At 54.2% G+C, this 20,805-nt stretch overlaps 6 protein-coding genes across 6 annotated transcripts; 5 read left to right on the top strand and 1 right to left on the bottom strand.

Moving 5' to 3' along the window:
* The first annotated feature begins 1,019 nt into the window (after positions 1-1,019).
* On the top strand, positions 1,020-1,458 carry J3D65DRAFT_616177 (uncharacterized protein). Its single transcript, XM_066799418.1, has one exon. The coding sequence runs from the start codon at positions 1,042-1,044 to the stop codon at positions 1,372-1,374; it is 333 nt and encodes a 110-aa protein (XP_066657621.1). The 5' UTR covers positions 1,020-1,041; the 3' UTR covers positions 1,375-1,458.
* Positions 1,335-2,423, bottom strand: J3D65DRAFT_249256 (uncharacterized protein). The gene is made up of 2 exons (XM_066794785.1): positions 1,877-2,423; positions 1,335-1,819 (listed from the first exon to the last, which is right to left on the bottom strand). The coding sequence occupies exons 1-2, from the start codon at positions 2,324-2,326 to the stop codon at positions 1,544-1,546; spliced, it is 726 nt and encodes a 241-aa protein (XP_066657620.1). The 5' UTR covers positions 2,327-2,423; the 3' UTR covers positions 1,335-1,543.
* Positions 2,424-5,462: 3,039 nt separating this feature from the next.
* Positions 5,463-6,493, top strand: J3D65DRAFT_548914 (uncharacterized protein; the record flags this gene model as incomplete). Its single annotated transcript, XM_066796926.1, has 3 exons — positions 5,463-5,567; positions 5,622-5,719; positions 5,773-6,493. The coding sequence occupies 3 exons, from the start codon at positions 5,463-5,465 to the stop codon at positions 6,491-6,493; spliced, it is 924 nt and encodes a 307-aa protein (XP_066657619.1).
* A 344-nt stretch (positions 6,494-6,837) lies between these two features.
* Positions 6,838-8,420, top strand: J3D65DRAFT_248464 (galactose mutarotase-like domain-containing protein). Its single transcript, XM_066794784.1, has 3 exons — positions 6,838-7,145; positions 7,204-7,744; positions 7,797-8,420. The coding sequence occupies exons 2-3, from the start codon at positions 7,239-7,241 to the stop codon at positions 8,305-8,307; spliced, it is 1,017 nt and encodes a 338-aa protein (XP_066657618.1). The 5' UTR covers positions 6,838-7,145; positions 7,204-7,238; the 3' UTR covers positions 8,308-8,420.
* A 9,227-nt stretch (positions 8,421-17,647) lies between these two features.
* Positions 17,648-18,801, top strand: J3D65DRAFT_616154 (ureidoglycolate hydrolase). Its single transcript, XM_066799417.1, has one exon. It carries the CDS (start codon positions 17,787-17,789, stop codon positions 18,675-18,677), a length of 891 nt encoding a protein of 296 aa, XP_066657617.1. The 5' UTR covers positions 17,648-17,786; the 3' UTR covers positions 18,678-18,801.
* A 1,540-nt stretch (positions 18,802-20,341) lies between these two features.
* J3D65DRAFT_616149 (uncharacterized protein) lies at positions 20,342-20,773 on the top strand. The gene has a single exon (XM_066799416.1). It carries the CDS (start codon positions 20,390-20,392, stop codon positions 20,606-20,608), a length of 219 nt encoding a protein of 72 aa, XP_066657616.1. The 5' UTR covers positions 20,342-20,389; the 3' UTR covers positions 20,609-20,773.
* Positions 20,774-20,805: the final 32 nt, after the last annotated feature.

Here is a 20,805-nt window from a genome sequence, read left to right as displayed (position 1 = left end):
TGGCTTGCTGCAGGGCGAATGCACAATGAGGTCTGTTCACATCACTAGCCACAGCAAGCGGGCATGCTTTCTTTTGCCGGGGAAGTCGGGGTCTTCGAATAACATCATAGACCTGGAAGCTTTGGTGATGTATGACGACAATGACTTGGACGCGGTCACCAAGGTAGCCGTCAATTCTCTGCACTTGCCGTGATCAAGGCACATGCCATTCCGGGTAGCCCCGTTTCCTTCGCCCGACGTGGCAGGGTGGTCGATTATGGCAATCGTCAGATATTGTCTGAATCTCAGTGACCACGGCGGTCAGCCGACGCAAAGAACAAGTTTGATATTCCTTGCTCCAATCGTGTCCAAAACGTTGCGGCTGGACATGAAGAATACCATTCGCCTTTCTCTTGTGCATCGTGGTGACGCTGTAAGCAATGAGTCTGGTTCGCATCCATACCTGAATTAGGAAAGGGTGCTGATAAATGGAGGTGGTCCACCCAGCAACTGAAACCAGCCTCTGCCGGGGGTCTGCGCCAAAAAACATGAACGTGGACCCGTTGCGCTCGCTGTCTCCACGCCTTTTCCAGCATGTTTGAGTCCGGTGGTGGCGCATGACTTGAGTGACGTACAGTACCTGACTTGTGGGGTGTAAGAGGGAAGACAAGGTACGGTCCGCAGGTTCCTGGAGCTTGTCGCGCCATGGCGGATGATGCAAGCGTAGAGAGAGAGAGGGAGAGGGTGAAGTGGCTCGGTGCTCGCACTCTCGCAAACTCCTAACTGTTCGGAGCTAAACTCCGTTTGATCCGTGTGGTCCGTGCTTCCCGTCTCTCTACGGAGCCTCAAGCCGTCCGTCCGCCCGTCTGCCAGAGGCCAATCCCATCTTGTGGTCTGGTGGTGATCTCCTCTTCGCACCCCTACTTCCCAGTCCGTTTCCCTGGTCGCGCGTGCGTTGCCTGAGCGCGTGGACATGGGAAGACGCGTTCCCCTGCGGCTTAGCCCGTTCTCGAATACTGGGGAATTGTGCACGAGACAACCAAGCCTTGGTGGTGGCGGCAGATGCCGTGCATGGAATCTTTGTGGGGACTTGTTTTTTTCTTTCTTTCCTTTCCCCTTCTTCTCTCCTTTGTTTCTGAGAAGCATTATTCCGATTGCCTCCCCACCATGGAGGGGCGTGTGTCTGTGCAAAGCGACATGCGACCCTTGACTTTGGCTGAAGTGTGGAAGGCCTGCCCTATCCGGACTCCCAAAGCTCAGGGCCAATCGGAGCCCTTGTTGCCGAACCGGCCCGGTCAGGCTGCCTTTCTGTTAACCAAAGACTTACATGGAGTTTACAGTCACGACGGAGTCGTGAAGCTTTCGGGTTTCGGTTCAGTCAGCATCCTGCGTTGAAAACACCAATCTACAATTTTTTTGGTCTTCTCGGCTTCTAGCCGCGACCCGAGAGCCGAGTCTATTGGACGCTGTCGTGGAAGTGTCATGACGATCAGAGGCAGGAGACCATCACCGCCTTACGAATACGCGATGATGCTTCCATGTGTAGAACAATAAGCGAGGCATTCTAGCCAGAGTCATTGTCAGCCGGATTGCACGCGCTTCCTGCACCGTTCGGCGAGGAGAGGGTTTCCGCTCGGACACGCCGATGACCACTGGGTATATCCTGACCGGGGCTGACTGCGGGGGCTTGCAGCATACTGCCGGCAACGAGGTTCTCACAGATTTTTGTCTTGTCGCCGGTCCGGGAAGATACGGTAATCCCCGGGAAGTTCTGTCGATGCTTCTCATGACCGACTCGGCGACTCTGGCGGGGGCGCAGAGCTTCAGGTTCGGTACCGAACTGCTGGGTAGGTGGATGGACTTAGGGCCCTTTGGAATTTGAAATGTTTGAGCTTACGGTTGTGGCTGTGTAAGTTTGAAGGATAAGGATCAAGTTGAGGATTGCGCGTTGCCTGACGACTGTTGTGGATGCCGCCGTCTCTTGGGGGGAATATTGGCGCGATGTTTGTGCACAGTTCAAAGTATGTGCTGTTTTGCTTGCTGGGCAAATAGGAGGCGCTCTTGGCCTGTCCATTTCCAGCACTCTGCCATTGAGGTTCATCGCGATTTGACGCTCACGGTTCATTTGGTCGATGGATAAGCGGTCAGATTTGACCCCCGCCCTCTTTCGCCTTGATGGCGCCATGCGCATGAGCTCACCTCCTTGCTCGTTGCCTCTGCCATCAAACCTACACTGCGGGGAACGAACGGCGAAGAGCGGCCTGTTCGTGACCACCAACGCCACGTGTCGTCGCGATGGCAGTGCGAGCTTTTGCCTAGGAAATGGGCGTCTTTGTAATCGTGTCATCGTACTGTTCTGCTCATCATCGCCTGTTTGCCCGATACAAGCAGCGGCTTGAACCTTATTTGTCCTGGACCCCCTCTGTAAAACGTCGATGGAGCAAGGGAAAAACTAGCGTATTCTTGGCTATCGGTAAGCTTCTGTCAAAGCTGGACGGATAAGGATTCCGCAGCCTTGGAAGAATCCGACTCAAGATTGGACCTACCTAGGTGATTAGCAATTCAGTGGGCCTGCTTTCCCCACAAGATCCAAGACGAGGAATAGACTGGCTATTGACAAATATCATGCTCTTGGTAAACTTGGGTTTGGCCACGCGAGATTGGAGATTGGTCGAGCCTGCAAGCATCGTGAGAATTTTGGCTCGGTGTCGACAGGCCAGGAATAGAGTCAAGCAGCAAGTGAGCTGTCAAGGGCTCCGAGAAGTTGTTTTGACCAGTAAGAAGTGCCAAACCATGCCAGCGTGACGTCGACAAACGTGGTGTGCGATTGGCTCTTTGTCAGTATGCACAATAAATGCGGCGCTGTCAAGCATTCCATCGTCCCACCCACGAGAGGAGATGACGAGGGCTTGATATCCTTACCGTTTGACCGCAACAAGCTCATGGGCGCTGGCACATCGGCACTTTGGTAGGGCGTTGTCTGAGACGGATGGGAATAAGCTGAAGTGGCTTTTACATATCATGCTGAAGGATCAAGTCCCGTCGAAAGAGAGGGCACAGCTGCAAGGCCACGTTTGTGGAGGCCAGCAGAATGATGGGTCGTGAGCAAAGGGCACTGAAGCGAGTGATGTGATACGAATCGACAATCTTGACTGGCGATTGGCGTGATGATTGGCACCCCCTTGCCAGAGTGGCGTGGCGAAGCGAAGCGAAGCCAAGGCAGCAACATGTGCAAAGCAGCAGATGGAGAGCTTCGTCGAGTCACAGTCGTCGAAAGAAAGGAGAGGTGGGCGGACGGAAGACGGAAGCCGGCAGTCTGATTTTCGTTCTTCGGCTCGGCAACATCGCTCCGCGAGAGAGGGCGCGCGCACAGTTCCCGCTCCGCTGCCACGGCGACGCCTTTGACATGCCCGAGGTCTTGAGTCTTGGGCGATGAAGCTGCGCCGCATCAGCCACGCGGTCTGCAAAAAGGTCCGCAGACACGTTCATGTTTCTTGGCGGTCTTAGCATCGTTCGGTTCGACTGACGATCCCGAACTTTATATTCGCAAACCGTCACACGGGCCTTCGCTCAATCCCGCTCGCAAAAAAGCTGCTCTGCTGCCAGAGTCGACTTTTTGTGGGAGTCGGTCTTGTTGAAACGTCAAGCACGGACGATGAAGCCAAACACTTGTACGAATACGTGAGACCGGATCGAACGAGGCTAGTCGGGTCCTGCCGATGCGGAGGAGTCGAGTCCATGCGGCTCGCCCAAGGCACCAGTATTACCGTGCCGTACAACGCAACCGCTCAGAAGTGCTGAATTGGAGCGTTTTGCGTGTTGACTCACGCACATAGACTTTGGGCTTGTTCTTGACGGCGGACGAATTTCGAACGAGGGGCCAAGACGCTCCAGCCACGGTGGTCTGGCTGGCCAAGACCCAAAGGTTGTTTGAGGTTGGACATGTCGACTGTTTGGCATGGTGCGAGAAGTCTCCGACTGCAGTGGCGTATAGCGCGAGTCGACGTCCTCAGACCTCTGCTCAGAATTGTGACGTCTTGGCGACGGGGCGGACGAAACTCGCTCGATGATTAAGCTGCAGAGGTACAGATCATCATCGTCTCCCTAAGCTGTGGATGCGCAAATGCCGCACGCTAGCAGAGGGCGCGCGAAGGGCACGAGGGACGAAGAAGAGAAAATTTTGAGTGTCGAGACGGAGTTTAGATAGGCGAAACGGCGTGGTGGTGAGTCTGGCCAGGGGGGCACCGGGGGGGCCACTACTTTTCTGCTTACTTTTCCATTTCCAACCCGACCACAGCGCGGCAACCTCGAAGAAGTCACCGTGATGGATGTGATGCCATCAGCGATCAGCAGCCAGTCGAGTGCACTCCATCAGTCATGTTCGTCTCCTCTCGCCAGCACTTTACGTCAGATCATCGTCCCCAGCTCCAATGGCCGCACGGTGGATGCTCTTCCATGCGCCACGACGCCCAGCCTAGCCTCATCACCTCATGACTACATCAACACCGCACCGAGAGATCAGATTACCTGCGGCACGGCTGGTCTGTGGTCGATCCCCGCGAGTAGACCACTTCCGGACCCGCGCTGCTGAGGCATCAGGTACCGGATCTCGGGCGCGGCGACCAGGCGTTGCGTGCGTCGCCGAGCACGACAATGGCAGGGCAGGACATGGTGCGACGGGCATCAGCGGTCGCCGTCAATACTCTGCTGTACTGCGGAGGTGAACCGGCGGGCGACAGTACGGGGGAGCGAACAAGCGGCACTCAGTCATCAGGTTTCGTCCGAGCCTTGGTCAGACGCGGAGCTTGTTAGAATCCGAACCCGTCTCGCTCTCTTTCGCAGCCTTTGCTCTGCCCAGCCCTGGGCCGAATTATGCACAACCCAGCCTAAAGCCGACACGACGCTTCTCGAAGCCACTTGTGCATGCCCGCCCCCGGGGTCCGCCCTCTTGGGATAGCCTTTTTGGCCAGGTCAGGGCCTGTCTGCACCGTTTTTGCTGGCTCTGCTGCTGCGCCATGGATCAGGCTCGACGACCCCCCGTCGTCAAGCAACAACCCTACAATGCCCCCTGGCAATCGCTCGACCGGCCGAGAGTGTAATCCAAACGCTCTCTCGGACCTGGGCGCAACGACGCGGATGTACAGACGTACTGGCGGTACGTGCGCGGCCCTGCGCTTTCCTGAGCACAATCCATAATTACAATGGCCAGCTGAGCACGACCAAAGACATAAACTTTCCGGCCCAATACTCATTCCGTTGTGGGATATATGTCAGCCTAGTGCCTCCACCTCTTCTCACATCCATCGTCCATCACCTCTTAGCTTTCTTCCCCCACACAACATCATTTGTCCCGTCACGTCATACTTGGACGTACCTACTCCGATAACATATTACATATTGCTTTACCCCCTCAGACTCACTTGACCACAGACCTCTTGACAGGCTCGTGGTCTTGATCTATGCTACAACAATCAGGAATCTTCATGTTGACACCTGACCGGTCGCCATCAATGGACTCCCCAACCGAGAACAACATCCGCAAGCGCGTCTGCAAGGCTTGTGATCGCTGCCGTCTGAAGAAATCAAAAGTATGTTGCCACACCCTTCCATGCCCTTGGTTGTCGTCTCTAACCTTCATTCAGTGTGACGGATCCTCCCCATGTGGACGCTGCAAGGCCGACAATGCCATTTGCGTCTTTGGAGAACGTAAAAAATCCCACGATAAGGTCTATCCGAAAGGGTATATCACACCAGAAATCTCAGGCGGAGTACACGCGCTGACAGCGTTTCTAGATACGTCGAGATGTTGGAACAACAACAGAACCAGTTGGTTGCCGGACTTCGCGAGTTGTACAGGCGTCTCCAGACAGGCGAAGGCTGGCCAGGCTTGCCCTTGTCCGATCAACAAGGTGGCCACCCTCTAACGCACGACATCCTCGAACGACTCGACCTGCTTCAGCCGAAAGATGGCAACGGCCAATACGAACCATTCGAAGAAGATTTTGCGCGCATGGAGAAGAGGCTGCGAGACGAGGAAGAGACGCTCCCTGCGCCGCCCTCCAAAAGGCGGGGATCCATCGGGTCAGAATCAGATCACGGACACATTTCGACTCCCTCTTCAAATGGCACCCCTCCTACCCCTCCTCGATCACATTTCGATCCGTTCCCTGCCAACAATACTCTTCAAACACCGCCACCTACCATGTCATCACTTGCAAGTCAACAATATCCTCTCGGATCCGCACCAATGAAGCCTATCCCAATGTATGAGAGGCATTGCGGCTTACAACAACCTCCGGAGCTGATGCGACCTTCATTCCATGTGGATGCTCCGGTCATGGATGACAGCCTGGGGGGAGTCATGTCTGGCACTCTCGAAGGCGGATACATGGAGGGCAAGTACATGGAGACCTCCTTTGATCCTTACGCCGTCCCTGTGGACTACAGCGACCACTGGGTATCATCAATCAACCCAAGCGCTCTTCAATCAAATTGGGCACCTCAGTTCGTTTAGGCGTCTGCTTTGAACCATTTTCCTTTGTTTTCAACGCGCTGTGGATCAACAGTCTTTGCGCCTAATCGGTTGGGATAGAATTGGCGCGTTCAAGCGGGATTGGGTTGGCGTCTGGCGCGTCCTTGGGCTGGTACTTTGACCTGGGTTGGTATGATGTATACGCGCACTGTGTTTGGAAGCTTTGAACAACGATCGTTGGATACCTTGAGTCGGTTGCCGTAGCTCCACTCTGTACTCTTATCTCTGTACGTTGAATATCCTGATGAAATTACTCACCCTTGACTCTTGACGCCGTTGTGCGTATGACGTGAGGAGGACGAAGGAGAGAATTGTTAGGCGATCACGCTGAGTCGTGGCGCCGCCTCTCGTGGAGCACATCATCCCATTGCCGCTCAATGGGGTAATGACCACGCCAGCAACTGACTCGCTGACGAGGTTCGTCATAGAGAGCGCACGTTGTGCACAAGATGGCTTCTGAGTTGCCAAGCGCTCTGAGAGACACTCGTCGGATGAATTGACCAGAGGCTCAGCTCAGCAGACCACGACGAGTGGGGCACTCCCCACCCCAACCCCGCCCTGTTTCGCAACAACCATGACCCTCGTCGTCGCTCCAGCGGCCACCATGGCTTGGATTAACCTTCACTGCAACTGTGTCCTCACCCAAGTTTCAAGGCTCAACGCTCAGAATTGCTGATATCGAGGCAGTCTAGAACCGACTTCCAGCAACCCCCGCGCATCCATCGCCATGGCCAAGCCCGCCTCCAAGGTCTCGTTCCTGCCTCTCGGCGCCGTCATTCAAGAATTCTCCATCAACGGACTGAACATCGTCCAAAACTTCGCCACCGCCGAGCAGTACAAGCAATACAACAAGCCCTTTTTCGGTGAGACCATCGGCCGCGTCGCGAACCGCATATCATATGCCAAGATCAACAGCCTCAATGGCACGTCTTACGCCCTGGCTGCCAACAACGGGCCCAACTCTCTGCACGGAGGCGATGGCGGCTGGGGCAAGCGCGAATTCCAAGGCCCCACGCCCATCAACAAAGACGGCAAGGAGGCCGTCGTGTTCAAGTTCCAAAGCCCCGACGGTGAGGGAGGCTATCCAGGAACGGTAGAGCTCAAGGTCATCTATAGCGCCTACACCGAAAAGGTGGATGGTGTTGAGCAAACGGTCCTCGAAGCCGAGTATGAGGCCGAGCTTGTTGGACCTGACAACGTCCAAGAGACTGTTATTGGCCTCACCAACCACAGGTGAGGCTCACATGTGCCCTTGGCCGAGCGCCGCCCTCCTAACTTGACGCAGCTACTTCAATCTGTCTGGGGCTCCAAGCGGCCACTCCATCGCAGGCACTGAGGTCACCTTGTCGACTGACAAGCACTTGCCTGTCAATGAAAACACAATTCCCACAGGCAAGATCGAACCCTTTCCAGGAATCACGGCTGGCAAACCCTTTTCATTGGGCGAGAAGGAGCCTCAAATTGATCATTGCTTCATCATGAACCCAGAGGCCGACAAGGTTCCTGTGGATACGAGATCTCAGCCTCTGCAAAGATTGGCAGCATTCCACCAGCCCACTTCCAAGGTCCATTTGGAAATTCACAGCACAGAACCTGCGTTCCAGTTCTACACGGGCAACTTTCTCAATGTCCCCGAGGTAGATGGAATCCCGGCTCGTGGACCACGCACAGGTTTTTGTGTCGAACCGAGCCGCTACGTCAATGCAGCTAACGTGGAGGAGTGGAAGGGCCAGGTTCTCCTCAAGCGCGGCGACAAGTATGGAAGCAAGTTTGTGTACCGTGCGTGGATCGCGTAGAGCATAGTTTGTTGCTCTGCTTCGCCCTTTTGAGAAAAGGTTCCTGGGCAAGAGGCAATTTGATTGGATGGCCCTGGAACGGGGACGTGCCGCTGCTCTGTTTCTGCATGCAGATTCGAGCTCCTGTTCACACCCGCCACGAAGAGACGGAGTATGCAATGAACACAGTAAAGTTGCAAACCACGTTCAGCGTGAATGCTGGCCACTGCCGAGTGCGTCCAATGAATGGAAATGGTGGCCATGTCCCTGGTGGTCAATTATGGCTTGGCAGGCCAGCAAGTGGCATCCTTGAAGACGCAATCAAACGTAGCTGACCCCGTCCTTGTCCTCGTGGTCTATTCCCATCTTCTCGAAGCCTTCTCGAAAAACCTTGTGACAGCCACTTGCCACGTCCCACTCGCTGGGGGGTGCAGAATGAAGAACGGCCTGCAATTTGGGCGGAATGTCCCTTTTTCCACAAGTCTTCTAGAAGGCTTTCAAACACCGGCGTCGAGCTTCAGACCAGACGGTGCTGGGGGCCACCTGTTTGAAGAAGCGAGGGCGAGCCTTCTCAAAACTGTCATCGCAGGCCAAGGAGCAAGTTTCGGCATTCTATTTTTCGAATCTAGCTCGACGACAGCCAGACGGAGGCGTGTCCGGCAGAGGAGCGAACCGAACAAAGCACCACCGAGGACGCGCGGGTCGCATTTGATGCGCTTTTCCATGTTTTCCTTTTTCTTTTCCTCGTTCCCACATGACATCCATGCCCCCATCCATCTCGGTTGTGGTTTGCACACATGACGGAGTCGGTTCTGCACGACCCAACGACGGCTCGCGAGTCATGCTAACCGACTCGTGGACTTGGCTGAATTTGATTCGACTCGATCGCCGTCCTCCACCTCAACCACCACTGGTCGATATCGCCCTCTTCGGTTCGCGCCGCGTCAATGTCACAGGCTACTTGCTCCGTCAGACGTCACACGATTACGACCTTCGCCGTTCAAGACAACCGCTGCGCCATCGCCGTCCTCAGTGGATCGCCGTTTGCTCGCGATGCGTCGATACCTTGCAGTCCTCCCACCCATCATGCGAATAGCTTTGCTCGCCGATAGACCTAGACCTGCTAGTGGGCGAGGCCTGACACCTGTCCCCTTGAACATACGCGCCGCGCCGCCTCCACCGTTTCCAACGCGCTGGTTACGCTACAAGGATGTCCTGCACGTTGTCTGCCTTTGAAAGAGCTTGATCCTTGAGCTCGGCGAGTCTCATGATTAATGTTGACCTCCTCTCGATCTCAACATGGCACTGGGGGTGGCGGTAGACTTTTCCCCCGTCCTCACCGACTCACTGCTCTGGTGGCGTCGCTTCCATCCGTCGCGCCAAGTTTGCCGTCTTCTCGTCATTATTCCAACGCAGACGCTTCCACTACCAAAAATGCGAGCAAGCTGATGCCTTAAAAGGCAACCACAAAGCCACCAAAGAGGTTTTCCCTGCGACAAAGCTCACATTGAGCAGGGGAACCCAGGCAATGGGCGGTGACAGACACTCTCAGATTTGCTAGACCGGCAGTTTCCGCCGTTTACGAGATACCAAGATCGCGAGCGGCGAGTTGTACTCAACACAGATCCTTCATTCCTTCAACCCACACGTCGAAGCGGTGCAGTCCTCGAGCTCCGAGCGCCGTCGTAGCTGCACCTGCGCAAGTGCCACTTTCCGTGTCTTTGGATGGAGTGAAGCTTAACAAGCTGTCGGGCTATTTGTGGCAGTATTGCTTCGCTGTCCAAAACTTGACCAACGGCTGAGCAAGATGGTCGCCATCGCATGTCAAGACGCATCTTGTGCACAAGGCGCGCGTCGCAAAGAGATCTGCAAGCAAGTAGTGGTTGGGGTTCGGCAGAAGCCACGACATCCTCGATCATCACCCAGGAAGTGGATTCACGTGAAAGTCAAACGTGCATGCCCGTGGCAACTGGCCTCATCGTGTCGTTTGGGCTGGAAGGGCACGGATGCTTGTCACTTGGAACCAAAATCGTCTCCGCACAACGCCCGCCAACGCTCTTTGGTTAAGCAAGATTTTTTCTACCGCTGACCCATCCCTTTGTCTCCCAACGACAGATCTTGTTGATGAGAGATTTTGGTGGGAAGAAATTGAGGAGTCATGTCGGCTGAAAATGACTAGCGGCAACTCGCTGCATGAACTCTGGCCTGAATCGCGCTCATCTAAGGTCTCCCCTACCTGACGCTCGGCAGTAAAGAAACTGCCATTCTTGCGAGCGAAAACTAACTTATGCTAAGCCTGAAATTCATCCGCGCCACTGAAGAATCAACCAATTACGCTCTGCCAAAACCGCCAGAGCGTTGCTTCACTTTCTCTATTTACGAAACCGGTCCTTGTTCGAAGTCCTTGGAGCTTGAATTGGCAACGTGCCGCTCCGCCTGCACGCCGAGCCTCAAGATATTGCTTCACCGGATGAGCACCTCTGCCACGTTCCTTGACGAGGTCGCGGCAGCATGCAGACTGCGCTCAAGCCTGGGCAACAAATCGCTTCATTGTTCAGCCTGAATGATAGAGATCATCCACTGAGCAATAATAGTTGATGAGACGGCTCAGCCACTGGTGAGGCAACGACAACCCACTATTGAGACGTTTACGCTTGGGTGCACGGACTGGTGGCCCTGGGACCACTCAATACTCCAAAGCGAAGCGGACGCCAGTTTTGCCAAAATCGTGTAAGCCAGCCGTGTGTCAATCATTCGGCCTGCATTACAGTTGCATGTGGAAAGCAGATGCGGCAAGTCTTGTTGGCGCCACTGCAACCCAACAAAACATTACCAATCGAAGAGTGGTCCAGTTTGCGTTGCTGACACAAATAGACATCGTGAGGTCGTGGAGGATTTACAAGGATCCACCTCCAGTTTGATCATCCCGGTGCCGCTTTTTGTCCGGACCATGACTGGCGCCGTGGCCTTCAAGACGCCATAGCTTCCAGCGATTGATAGCGGCAGAGCATCGTTGATCAGGTCGGGCCTACTTCACGCCAGGCGCCATGGCCACAGACCGACATATCTTCTAGTCGCAGTGATCGGAATGCGAAGCTATAGGACGGGCCTCCATTCTGTGGATTGACAGTTTTGGTAGATCGCCGCGGTTGCGCCTGCTCTACGCCCTCTACGTCTAAATCAGCTCAAACATGGCTTCGTTCGATGTAGGACGCTTCATTCCGTCGTGGACACAGCCATTACGGACAAGCCCTACTGCTCCTCGAAAGGCGTTTGCACTAACAGCGTAGTCTGCCCTCTCCCATAACAATTCACCGCCTTTTGAAAGCATGGCATTTTCAATCCTAGAAGAGCCAAGAGCTAACATGATCAGGCGCTCCGCTTCAGGGGCTTTACCGTCCCCCCTAACTCTAAATCCCCCAAGTGCCGATCCTCCCCCCAGAAAATCGAATGGGCGCCGTGTATTTTCGAGGCATATTCTCCATGCAGGTATCCTTTCTAATTGTCACAACCTTACGGTGCGTCAGTTGCAAACACCCTGGAAACCTTCTTTGTCCCGGCGTCAATCAAACGCGCGGAGCTCGCTGATTAAAATGGGCAAGATGCCGGTACCCTGCGCCCGCCTCGCTGACTGTCGCAGCTCCTTCTCGTAGGGAGAGGTCATGAACCTTGTTTGCCCATGAGTAAGTCGAGTTGTCTGCATATTGACAGGGAGCTAGCTTGTCGCGCTCGTACCTGGTGGGCTCACCTCCTCAATTATTCTTCACTAAACAAAGACACGGTTTATTTAACACGGGCCCGAGGTTGAGCTACACACGGTAAGCAACGTTTCGCTGCATTGTCATCACCCTGCCATGTTGCTCACTGGTTGTCCTTGGGCAAAGCGTCGACGCTACCATAACAGTAGCTGCCTTGGGCAGGTCACTGCCCTGTCATGTCGCAAACTTTATTTGATTAAAGAACTTTCATTACTCCTTCTAGCTGAATTATGCACCGTGCACACAGCGGTAGGCGCTAACTGCTCCAATCAGGCTTCATCCGCGGGGGTTTGCATGTCGTTTGCGACTACGCGCACGATCCTCTTTGACGAACAGCGCCTCGTAAGGACTGGACCCACCATCACTGGACTATAGCTCTTTGGCGTTGATTTAGGCGAAGAAGCCAAATGTCCGATCGGATTCGGAAATACACGCCTTCGAGGTCTCCGCGCCTAAAACGCTCAATCGAAGCACGCGCAGCGCGATTAGGCACCGAGCTGGATTACCCTTTGCGCCACTTGGACCTCCGCGGTGCTCGACTAACCAGGCTCCGAATCGCGACATGGTGCGTGCTTACGAAAACAAGAACGAGTAGGGCAGATATGGGCATTCATGGCTGCCGAACAGATTGTTGAGTTGCGTGGTCAGTCACTGCCCAATGGCGTGGTCTCGACAGACGCAGTCCAACATCCCGCAAAAGGCATTCATTCGGATTCGGGTAGGTCGTACAATCCACTGCCGCATCTCCGAGTCACGGCGAGCTTTCTCCTCGGGACAACGCTTGCCGTGTCCTCACAAGTTTGGGCTCTACCATCAAACGTGAGTTGAGTTCCAGGCTTTTGTTGTCCACCTGTTCGATTGCTCTATAGGAACAGCGAGATATCTCCGTGGCAGCATTAATGGCGCACTTGCAACCACAACGAAATGCGAGAGCACAAAAAAGCGCATTGTCCGCCTGCCGCATCGGCATCGATCAAGTGCCGAGAGATATGAGAATCAAGGACCAGCACGCCTTTCAGCGAGGAGGCCTCTCGGCAGTTGATCGTCGCGCAACGCCTCTCTCCGCACCATTGAATCGCGGCACTCGGCGCCATGACACCGCGCAAAGCTCTCCAAGGTCGTGATTCACACCATCTGCCGACAACATGGCGTCCAGCAAAAGCCACAGGAAGCTACCGCCGTGGGTGTGCCTTGCCACGGCTGTTGCTTGCGCTACGACCTCGCCGCGCCCTGGGTCCAGATTCACGATGCTTGCTGCGAGGCCTCCCTTTCCCCGCCTTACCTTCCAGCGAACGTCCCTCCGCCGTTGTACGCTGGCGATTCTCGAACGTGGCTAGCGCGACGAGGGGTGGCCTTGGGGATAAAGTGTTGTGTGGACGCGGATGGACTCATCAGGAGGTAGGTTGCGCGACTAGGCGCACCGCACGCAAGAACAAGAATTGGTTGTGGCTGTTGACGGGCAGCGTAGGGCATGAGAATGAGGCCAGGCACTCGCCAAGGTAAAGTTTGAGGACATGGTGGAAATGAGAGCAGGTAACAGCAACAGGTTGTGGTGCGAAGAAGCAAGGCAGTTGGGGAAAGTGGCTTCTTGTGTAGGAGCGAATGCGAAAGCGATAAATCGCTATCATGACTACCACCTTCGGTCAATCCGACAGGCAAGACTTCCCGAGCAAGGCAGCGAACGGGTCGAAAGACGTGAGGGATACTCGCTTTCCTTCAGTCTGATATGATGTTTACTGGGCCCAAAAACACGAATCCGAGCACTCTCAAACCGCAACCCGAGTCCTCCCCGCTCACATTTGCGTATTGGCGCATATCCACTGGCAAACGGCAATACAACAACCACTTAGCTATGTAGCCTTCCGCGCCAATGAGAATGACTCAAGCCATGATGGTGGCCGCCGTTATCGCCGCGCGGAACCTCGACCATCCCGCGTCACACTCCATGTTGGCTCCATGATGTGCTTCGATGCTGCACCGCCTAGGGCGTGGCGCGGGCCGAGTCGAAGAGCTTAGCCTTGGTCCTCGTCGCACCACCTCATTCGTCTTTCTTGCGGGTTGTTGGGTTGATGCTAGCGGTCTGCTTCAGTGACATGTCCTGGTCAGATGGTCATCGCTCGTGCACCAACGCTTTCGCCCCGACTGTATCAGTCTCTCTTCGAAGCTGTTGCAATGTCCGCTCTCTACCCTCCATCTCCAGACGATTGACCAGCAGATACGGGAGTCCCTCCTACTGACACGCTCGACTCACTTGGCTGGTTCACTTCTGCCCAGCTTAGCCTGGGCGCGACCAACACAGCCTCCACCGCGCCTTCTCCCGCCGCGCATCAATCATGCCACCATCTACTCCATCCCCATTCCCCTACCCCGCCATCCTTATCTATCCCAATCTCCTTCGTGTTCTTGTCCCTCCCTTGGCGCCGGCGCCGTCCAACATGCGTTGCTTGTCCCGTCCCCCGCGTCCCTCACTGCCTAGCTTAGTTTATTCCCCGCTCCGCTGCCAACCTTCCGTTGCACGCGTGGCCTGCGCCAAGCGGTGAATCGAACGACGCGCGGAGTGCCTAGAAAGCCAAGGAGACCGGTCTAAGGACTGGCGCGTACGGGATGTATCGAGGGCAGCGGCGGGGGGCAGTCGGGACGAATTGTGGCGATCTTGGCGGCGGCACCGATGGGGGCTGTGGAGTTTTGGAGGAGGTGGTGATGGTGCGTATTGAGAAATGCTGGGGCAGGGTTTGTGCTGTATGGATATTGCCATGTTCGAGTTGTTTATGCTGTCTCTTGTCGGCGAAGAGGTGAACTGCGCCTCGGGGCATCCAAAGTGCCCCTCATGAACAGTCATGGAATTTCCACCAGATGCACTGAAATTGGTTTACCCTGGCACAAGTCGAGATGAAAAGCAACACCCTTGCTATCCTGTTGAGTGAAACTGAAGGACGGACGCGTGGTCGAGATCAAGCTCGAAAGTGCTGGAGGATGGAAAGGCCATTGGAACGTCCCGGCTTTTCAATTCATCAAGTTGTCGAATCTCTCCCATCTCCTTTGCTCTGGCCAGGCTCGTGCGAGTGTTCTATCTTCGTTTGTCATCCACAGTCTTTCAACAAAGCTGCACGAAGCATTTCATATCCTTACTGCATTGCAGGTATGCGACATACTCACTTAATACTACATTTCTCGACGCACATCTTAATGGCAGTACAAAGGAGGGCGCGGCAACTTACTTGCTTACTTCAGAAAAGAACTGGAGCGTGGCTTTTGACGGAAAACCATTGATGTTTAATTCGACCATGGAAGGAGCTACCTGAGAAGGTGATTTGCCACGAACACGCTGCCCAAGTTCCTTTCTTGCTCCAACCCTGCCAGAAAGACTCAAGCTTGGCTCTTGCCCCTTAAGCTTAGGCAGGCTCATTTGTTCACAAGATAATTTTCTCACAGGACACCCAGTAGAGTCACGCAGGAAAGCTGAGAGTTTAGATAGAAGTATCATAAGGGGAAAAACTTAAGAAACTAAAGTTATAGACCACATCTAATCAGTACAGTATACACACCAACTAAGCGTATCACAATGTCAACATAGAAGCAACAAATGTAGATATTTTCAGCTGAGACTCCTGTCCATGTCTTTTTGCTGCAGGCACCACTGTGTGCACTTAGAACAAGCGATAGAAAGAAGTTCTACACAGGAAGTGCCAGCTCCGGAGTAGCAGTCTGCAGGTGCGCTCAGTCTCTCTCTTTTGTGTTGCCAAAGCCGTCATTGCGGGAGAAGGAGTTTGAAAAAAATGGGTTCAAAGTTCCGCTAAAGCAGCATCATCAACGACTGTAGAGGTGCCTTTTCTGAGCCGGACACAAGCTCTTTTCCTTACCCCTGTCTGGTGCAGCGGAACAGGAGGTGGTTGTGAGTCCAAGCTTGCAATCCAATTCACCTGATCGTGTGAAAAAACACCAAACAACCTCTCCCAGAGTGTTTTGCGGAGCAAATTCGCACAAAGTCAAAAGAAACTACTGGCTCTATAGCTGTAGATTTACGCTTCTACCATAGGCGAGGACTTCATTATGAAAGTGAATGTGTGGTAGTGTTACTCATGAAATTTCCACGAAAGCAGTAGAAGATACCTCGTTTTCGAAGTCTGAGACAACTTCGGAGCAAGCAGAATGCAGTTTCCTCTCTGATCTTACGGGGCTTCTAAGCGTTGCTGCTAAATAAAGTTGAAGGCCTCATACTGTCACCATTGCCCGCGGCATCTTATCAACTAAATCATAAACAGCTGCTGCGACATCACCGATCCACAATCTCTCCTTGGAAGATGTAGGTCATGGCCTTTTCAGCTCAGTGTCATGGTTTTGGGAAGAGACATGTTGTTGGTCTACCGTGATCAAACGCACGCTTTATTGATTTGAGACCATATTGATTTTGAAGTTCCAGGTGTCTAAAAGCTTTGCGATTTTGACAGGATGTTGACGATACGGAGTTCAATGAAGAATTTATGAGTGGAAATCTGATCGCATGTACTCCATTTGCAGTCAGGATGGTGGAAGTTTCCAATATTGACCAACGGCAGTTGCATCCACGCGACAGGTGGTAGCAAATGAGAAGTTCCCTTGTGGCTTTGTCGCCTTCATTCATCACTGTCTTCACAAATCTAAGACTCCCTTTGCTTGCACTTTTTCGAAGCGCCTAGATGTTGCTCGTATTCGATGTGCGTTGTGAGAACCACGAGATGTTGCATTAGATCTCGGTCTTGCTTGCTGCCACACATAATCGAATTACAGAATTTTGCAATGGGTAACGGCCAGGCTCGTCCTGTGCTGCTTTGCGGATGCCTGCTCACGTCCTTTGGTGGTCGTTTGGGTAACCTTTCATATTAATCCAAACTCGGGTGAGAAAGTGCTGAAGAAAAGGATTGGGGACTCGAGAAAACTTAAAGACGCCTGCAGTAAGTGCAGATGTAGCGGTGTACGCCGCCAATGGGGCAGTTCTGCTGCGAGATCCAATTTTCTGAACGCAAAGGGCAAGTTCGGTCCTACAGAGGCGGGAGCTGTAGGGTCATCAACAAATTTGACGTATTTCGTAGAAGACGAGCCCAATGTCGCGAGGATTTCTAGTTGTAGAATTTGGAAAGCTGTCACCTATTGTCGTGACTCCCATGCTCCGAGGATCACGTTGCAAAATGATGGTTGGATCCTCTTTCGCGTGCTGGGCTTTCGTAAGTTGAGAGGAGTGTTTTCAAGATGAAGGTTTCTCAATCCAGGAAATAGGAGCTGCTCGTTGGCGACTATCCAGAAGCATTCAGAAAGTCATCGGTCCTTTCAAAAACTCTTACGGTCTGGAGAGTCCCATTTGTCAAAAGCCTCAGTCTTTTCAGACAGGAATTTCAAAGATCGCATTGAGCTTGAACTAAACTTGGAAGACTTACCTTTTGCTTCTGCGCCGTCAATGCAATGGAATGCAGTGCATTTTTGTTGAAGGTGCCAATCTTTCGTTGAACTTGAAATCATGAGCCATCATTATTGAGGGCATTATCAGAGGCTGTAGAGACCATTGACACAGTGCTCCTTGACACAAACCATGGTGCTTTCAATGAATCCTCACAATGATTGACGAGTGATAAATAGAAGTTGAATGAGGCTCGGTCTTATCTGCAGATCAAACGGTACCCTAGTTGCCCCGCCATCCCGACCCCACTCCTTGTTTAACAACCACACCTGCTTCAACCTCGACCACTCCACCATCTCTGCAACGCCAAAATGCCTGTCCCAATATCGGCGCCATCCAGGCGTGTGCCCGTCGAGCCGCTGACTCAGTCAGTCTTTGAACCTTTCGGTACCGTCATTGAGAACCCCATCCGGCTGGGCTCGCAACGACCAGACCTCGAGACCGTCAAAGCCAACCAAGGCACGGCCCTCAAGTATCTCGATGTCACGCACATGACGAACTTTTACCACATGTCGCCGAGTCGCAAGCCTGGAGCCGCCGTCATGAACATGTTTGTTTGCTCGCCGCGGAGACTGCGGACCGCATCGAGCAGCAGCAACCCGAGCTCGCAGCAACAGCTCTTCGACACCACGATCCTCGAGCGACACCCGTATACCTCTCAAACCTTCATCCCGCTTGGACTCTCGCCTGAGAGCTCTGGCGCTGCCGCAACCCCTTCTCAGACCTACTACCTTGTCATCGTCGCCCCCACTCTTTCCGCAGCTCGCAGCGCAAATCAGAAGCGCCCGCCTCCATTTCCGCTGCCACCGCCGCGTCGCCGCCGCTCAATACGCGACATATTCTCTCGCGCGCGGCCCTCGCCATTTACCAATGAAGCGGCCCCGCCCCCGCCCTCCGCTACGAAAGGCAAACTTGCAGGACGCCCAAAACTGCGGCCAAAGGGCCTAGGCCTCCCCGACTTGAGCCAACTGCGTGCGTTTGTCGCGCGAGGAGACCAGGCAGTGACATATGGGGCAGGGACCTGGCACGCGCCGATGGTGGTTCTGGGCGGGGGCGACGTCGACTTTGTGGTTGTGCAGTTTGCAAATGGCGTTGGGATTGAGGACTGCCAAGAGGTGGAATTGCAAGCTGAAGGAGAAGGTATTGCTGTCGTGGTTGAAGAGGCAGGCGAAGGAGGCCTCGGCATCAAAGCTAAACTTTGAGGTTGAAGAAGAGCATGGGGAGAATGTGAAAAAATTGAACAAGTCGGAAGTGGCTGTAAGGGCACTTGGCAACAAACTTGGGCTTGTTGTATTCTTGCTAATGAAAGTATTATTTGCGTCTCGACCTGAAGCCATATGCTTGCTTCCAGCTTGTCCTGCTATTCTGAACTCGAAATCGATGGCTCAAGATCGAGGACTGAGATGAGCAAAAAGGAAACTCGAGAGTCGCCCACCACACCATCTGTATACACCCCCTGGCCGCTGTTCCGGTAACCCGACGGCAAGCACGGATAGACGGACGCCATTAGACCCAAAGACCCAAACCGCACGAAAGCCGAAACCTCGGAGACGTCCAGTTCAGCTGGACCTAGCAATGATGTCGACGGCTGACAGTGGTGGCAGATGAATTGTCTCAGTCCCACAACCACCGTTTGTGCTGGCGCCCGTAGAGCAACCTATGCCGTCACTCAAGAGGGGGACCACAGACTCAGGTCCCCTCGTCACTTCAGGCCACCACTTCAAGTCCCAACCAATGCCGCCGTCCGTCCCGCCGTCCGTCCTTCCCCAGCTGCAGGAACACCAAAACCTCCCGGAGACAACATGACCGCGACACCGCCACAACGATCGCCGTGACTCTGCATGGCTCTGCTTTGATTCGTGGCAATAGGAGCACCCCTCTGGTGGGCCCGCCCAGTGGGGACAGGGACTGGACGAATTAAGGCGCGAGAAGCATAATAAGATGACTGATGCGCTGTTCATTCAGCTCATTATTGCTCTCATCATGATATCCAGCATGAGCGGTGACGCCAATTGGAATGGAGAAGCAAGAAGGAGACGCAGCGAAAGCCCGCTCACCCATTACCGCGGCCGGGATACGCGGATCGGCTCGATCGATGTCGAGTCCTCGCGAGACGCGGGACTTGCTTCGTACAGGCACTGCATGTTGCGCCCTTGACTTCGCACTACTGTTTCCAAAACACCGCCCACTGGTCAAGCAAAGATTGCGATGACTCCGCAACTAACGCTAAGATGAGCCACGCCTCGGAGTGAGGGGCGTGCGACGCAACTCGACGCTCGAGGCCTGGAGCTCGAGGAGCCTGCCGTTCGGCATGTGTGGAGAGCGCAACATGCAGTGCGCCGGTATGGGACAGTACGGTACGGTACCTGGACCTATCCCGAGGCACGGCATACAAGACAGACCTGATCCGGCAACGGGACCATACGCAAGCACATGTGTATTACGCGCACACAAAACACCACGACTTATCCACATGCGCCGCCACGGTCCCCTCGACGACCGAACGACGCCTGTACTGTACTATACCGCGCGCTCATATTGATGACCTGCGCAGTGGTGGCGGTGCGCAGCATGCTTTAGTGCGTCGCGGGGCGCGCCGTCGTGGCCGGCTCTCAGCGAGTAATCCCTCTTTCTCCGTCGTCAACGAATGACCCTTTCTTCCTTTTTCTTTTTCGCCCAACCTCTCTTCTTGTGTATGCCTCTGCCGTCCCTTTCCCCACCTCTATCATTGCTGGCCGCCATGCCTGTGCTGTTTTGCGCCACACACGACCACCACGCATACGCCATCCCCACTAACCACTGCCGAGGGTACGCCTTAAACTGCTAGTCGTGATGGATGGCACGCCTGGAGCTTGTACATGTGGTAGGTATCCACCAGCGGTTCCCCATTTTCCCAACGCCCTATAGCGCATCCATGACGCCGGCGGCGGTGTGGCGGCGGGTCTTATGCGGCGGCACTGATGTGAATTTTTTTCTTTCTTTCCTTTCTTTTTTCTTTGGTCTTGCCCTCGCTCTTCTTTCATCATGGCACCGTCATCGCGACGAGGGTGGTGGATTCGGTGATGGTGTGAGAGCGGAAACAAAGTTTTCCCTTCTCGTGCCTTCATTCCATCTATCGTCATCGCGGACATGACACCGACGATGACCACCACCACGACAACAACGCACGGCGGCAAAACATTTCCGCGGGCACGTCGAACGGATGACTAGAAACGCAGCAGCAGCAGCAGCAGCCGTCGTCGAGGCTGTCTGTGGCTGTGGCTGAAAAGGGAGAACAATGTCAGAGCAGCACTGACACATGCTTATCGTCGAGTCCCCTCCTGCCGCCCT

The sequence above is a fragment of the Phyllosticta citribraziliensis genome, assembly GCF_038025025.1.
Source record: "Phyllosticta citribraziliensis strain CPC 17464 chromosome Unknown J3D65scaffold_3, whole genome shotgun sequence".
In the NCBI taxonomy this organism is placed as follows: domain Eukaryota; kingdom Fungi; phylum Ascomycota; class Dothideomycetes; order Botryosphaeriales; family Phyllostictaceae; genus Phyllosticta; species Phyllosticta citribraziliensis.
This window is presented reverse-complemented; position numbering and strand designations above follow the sequence as displayed.

Excerpts from the sequence above, each read along its gene's own strand:
- J3D65DRAFT_616177 (XM_066799418.1), top strand. The coding sequence starts at position 1,042 with ATGCCGTGCATGGAATCTTTGTGGGGACTTGTTTTTTTCTTTCTTTCC.
- J3D65DRAFT_249256 (XM_066794785.1), bottom strand. The coding sequence starts at position 2,326 with ATGACACGATTACAAAGACGCCCATTTCCTAGGCAAAAGCTCGCACTG. Across the intron at positions 1,820-1,876 it reads AAACTTACACAGCCACAACC|TTCGGTACCGAACCTGAAGC; the intron begins GTAAGCTCAAAC and ends CCTACCCAGCAG.
- J3D65DRAFT_248464 (XM_066794784.1), top strand. The coding sequence starts at position 7,239 with ATGGCCAAGCCCGCCTCCAAGGTCTCGTTCCTGCCTCTCGGCGCCGTC. Across the intron at positions 7,745-7,796 it reads ATTGGCCTCACCAACCACAG|CTACTTCAATCTGTCTGGGG; the intron begins GTGAGGCTCACA and ends AACTTGACGCAG.
- J3D65DRAFT_616154 (XM_066799417.1), top strand. The coding sequence starts at position 17,787 with ATGCCTGTCCCAATATCGGCGCCATCCAGGCGTGTGCCCGTCGAGCCG.
- J3D65DRAFT_616149 (XM_066799416.1), top strand. The coding sequence starts at position 20,390 with ATGACGCCGGCGGCGGTGTGGCGGCGGGTCTTATGCGGCGGCACTGAT.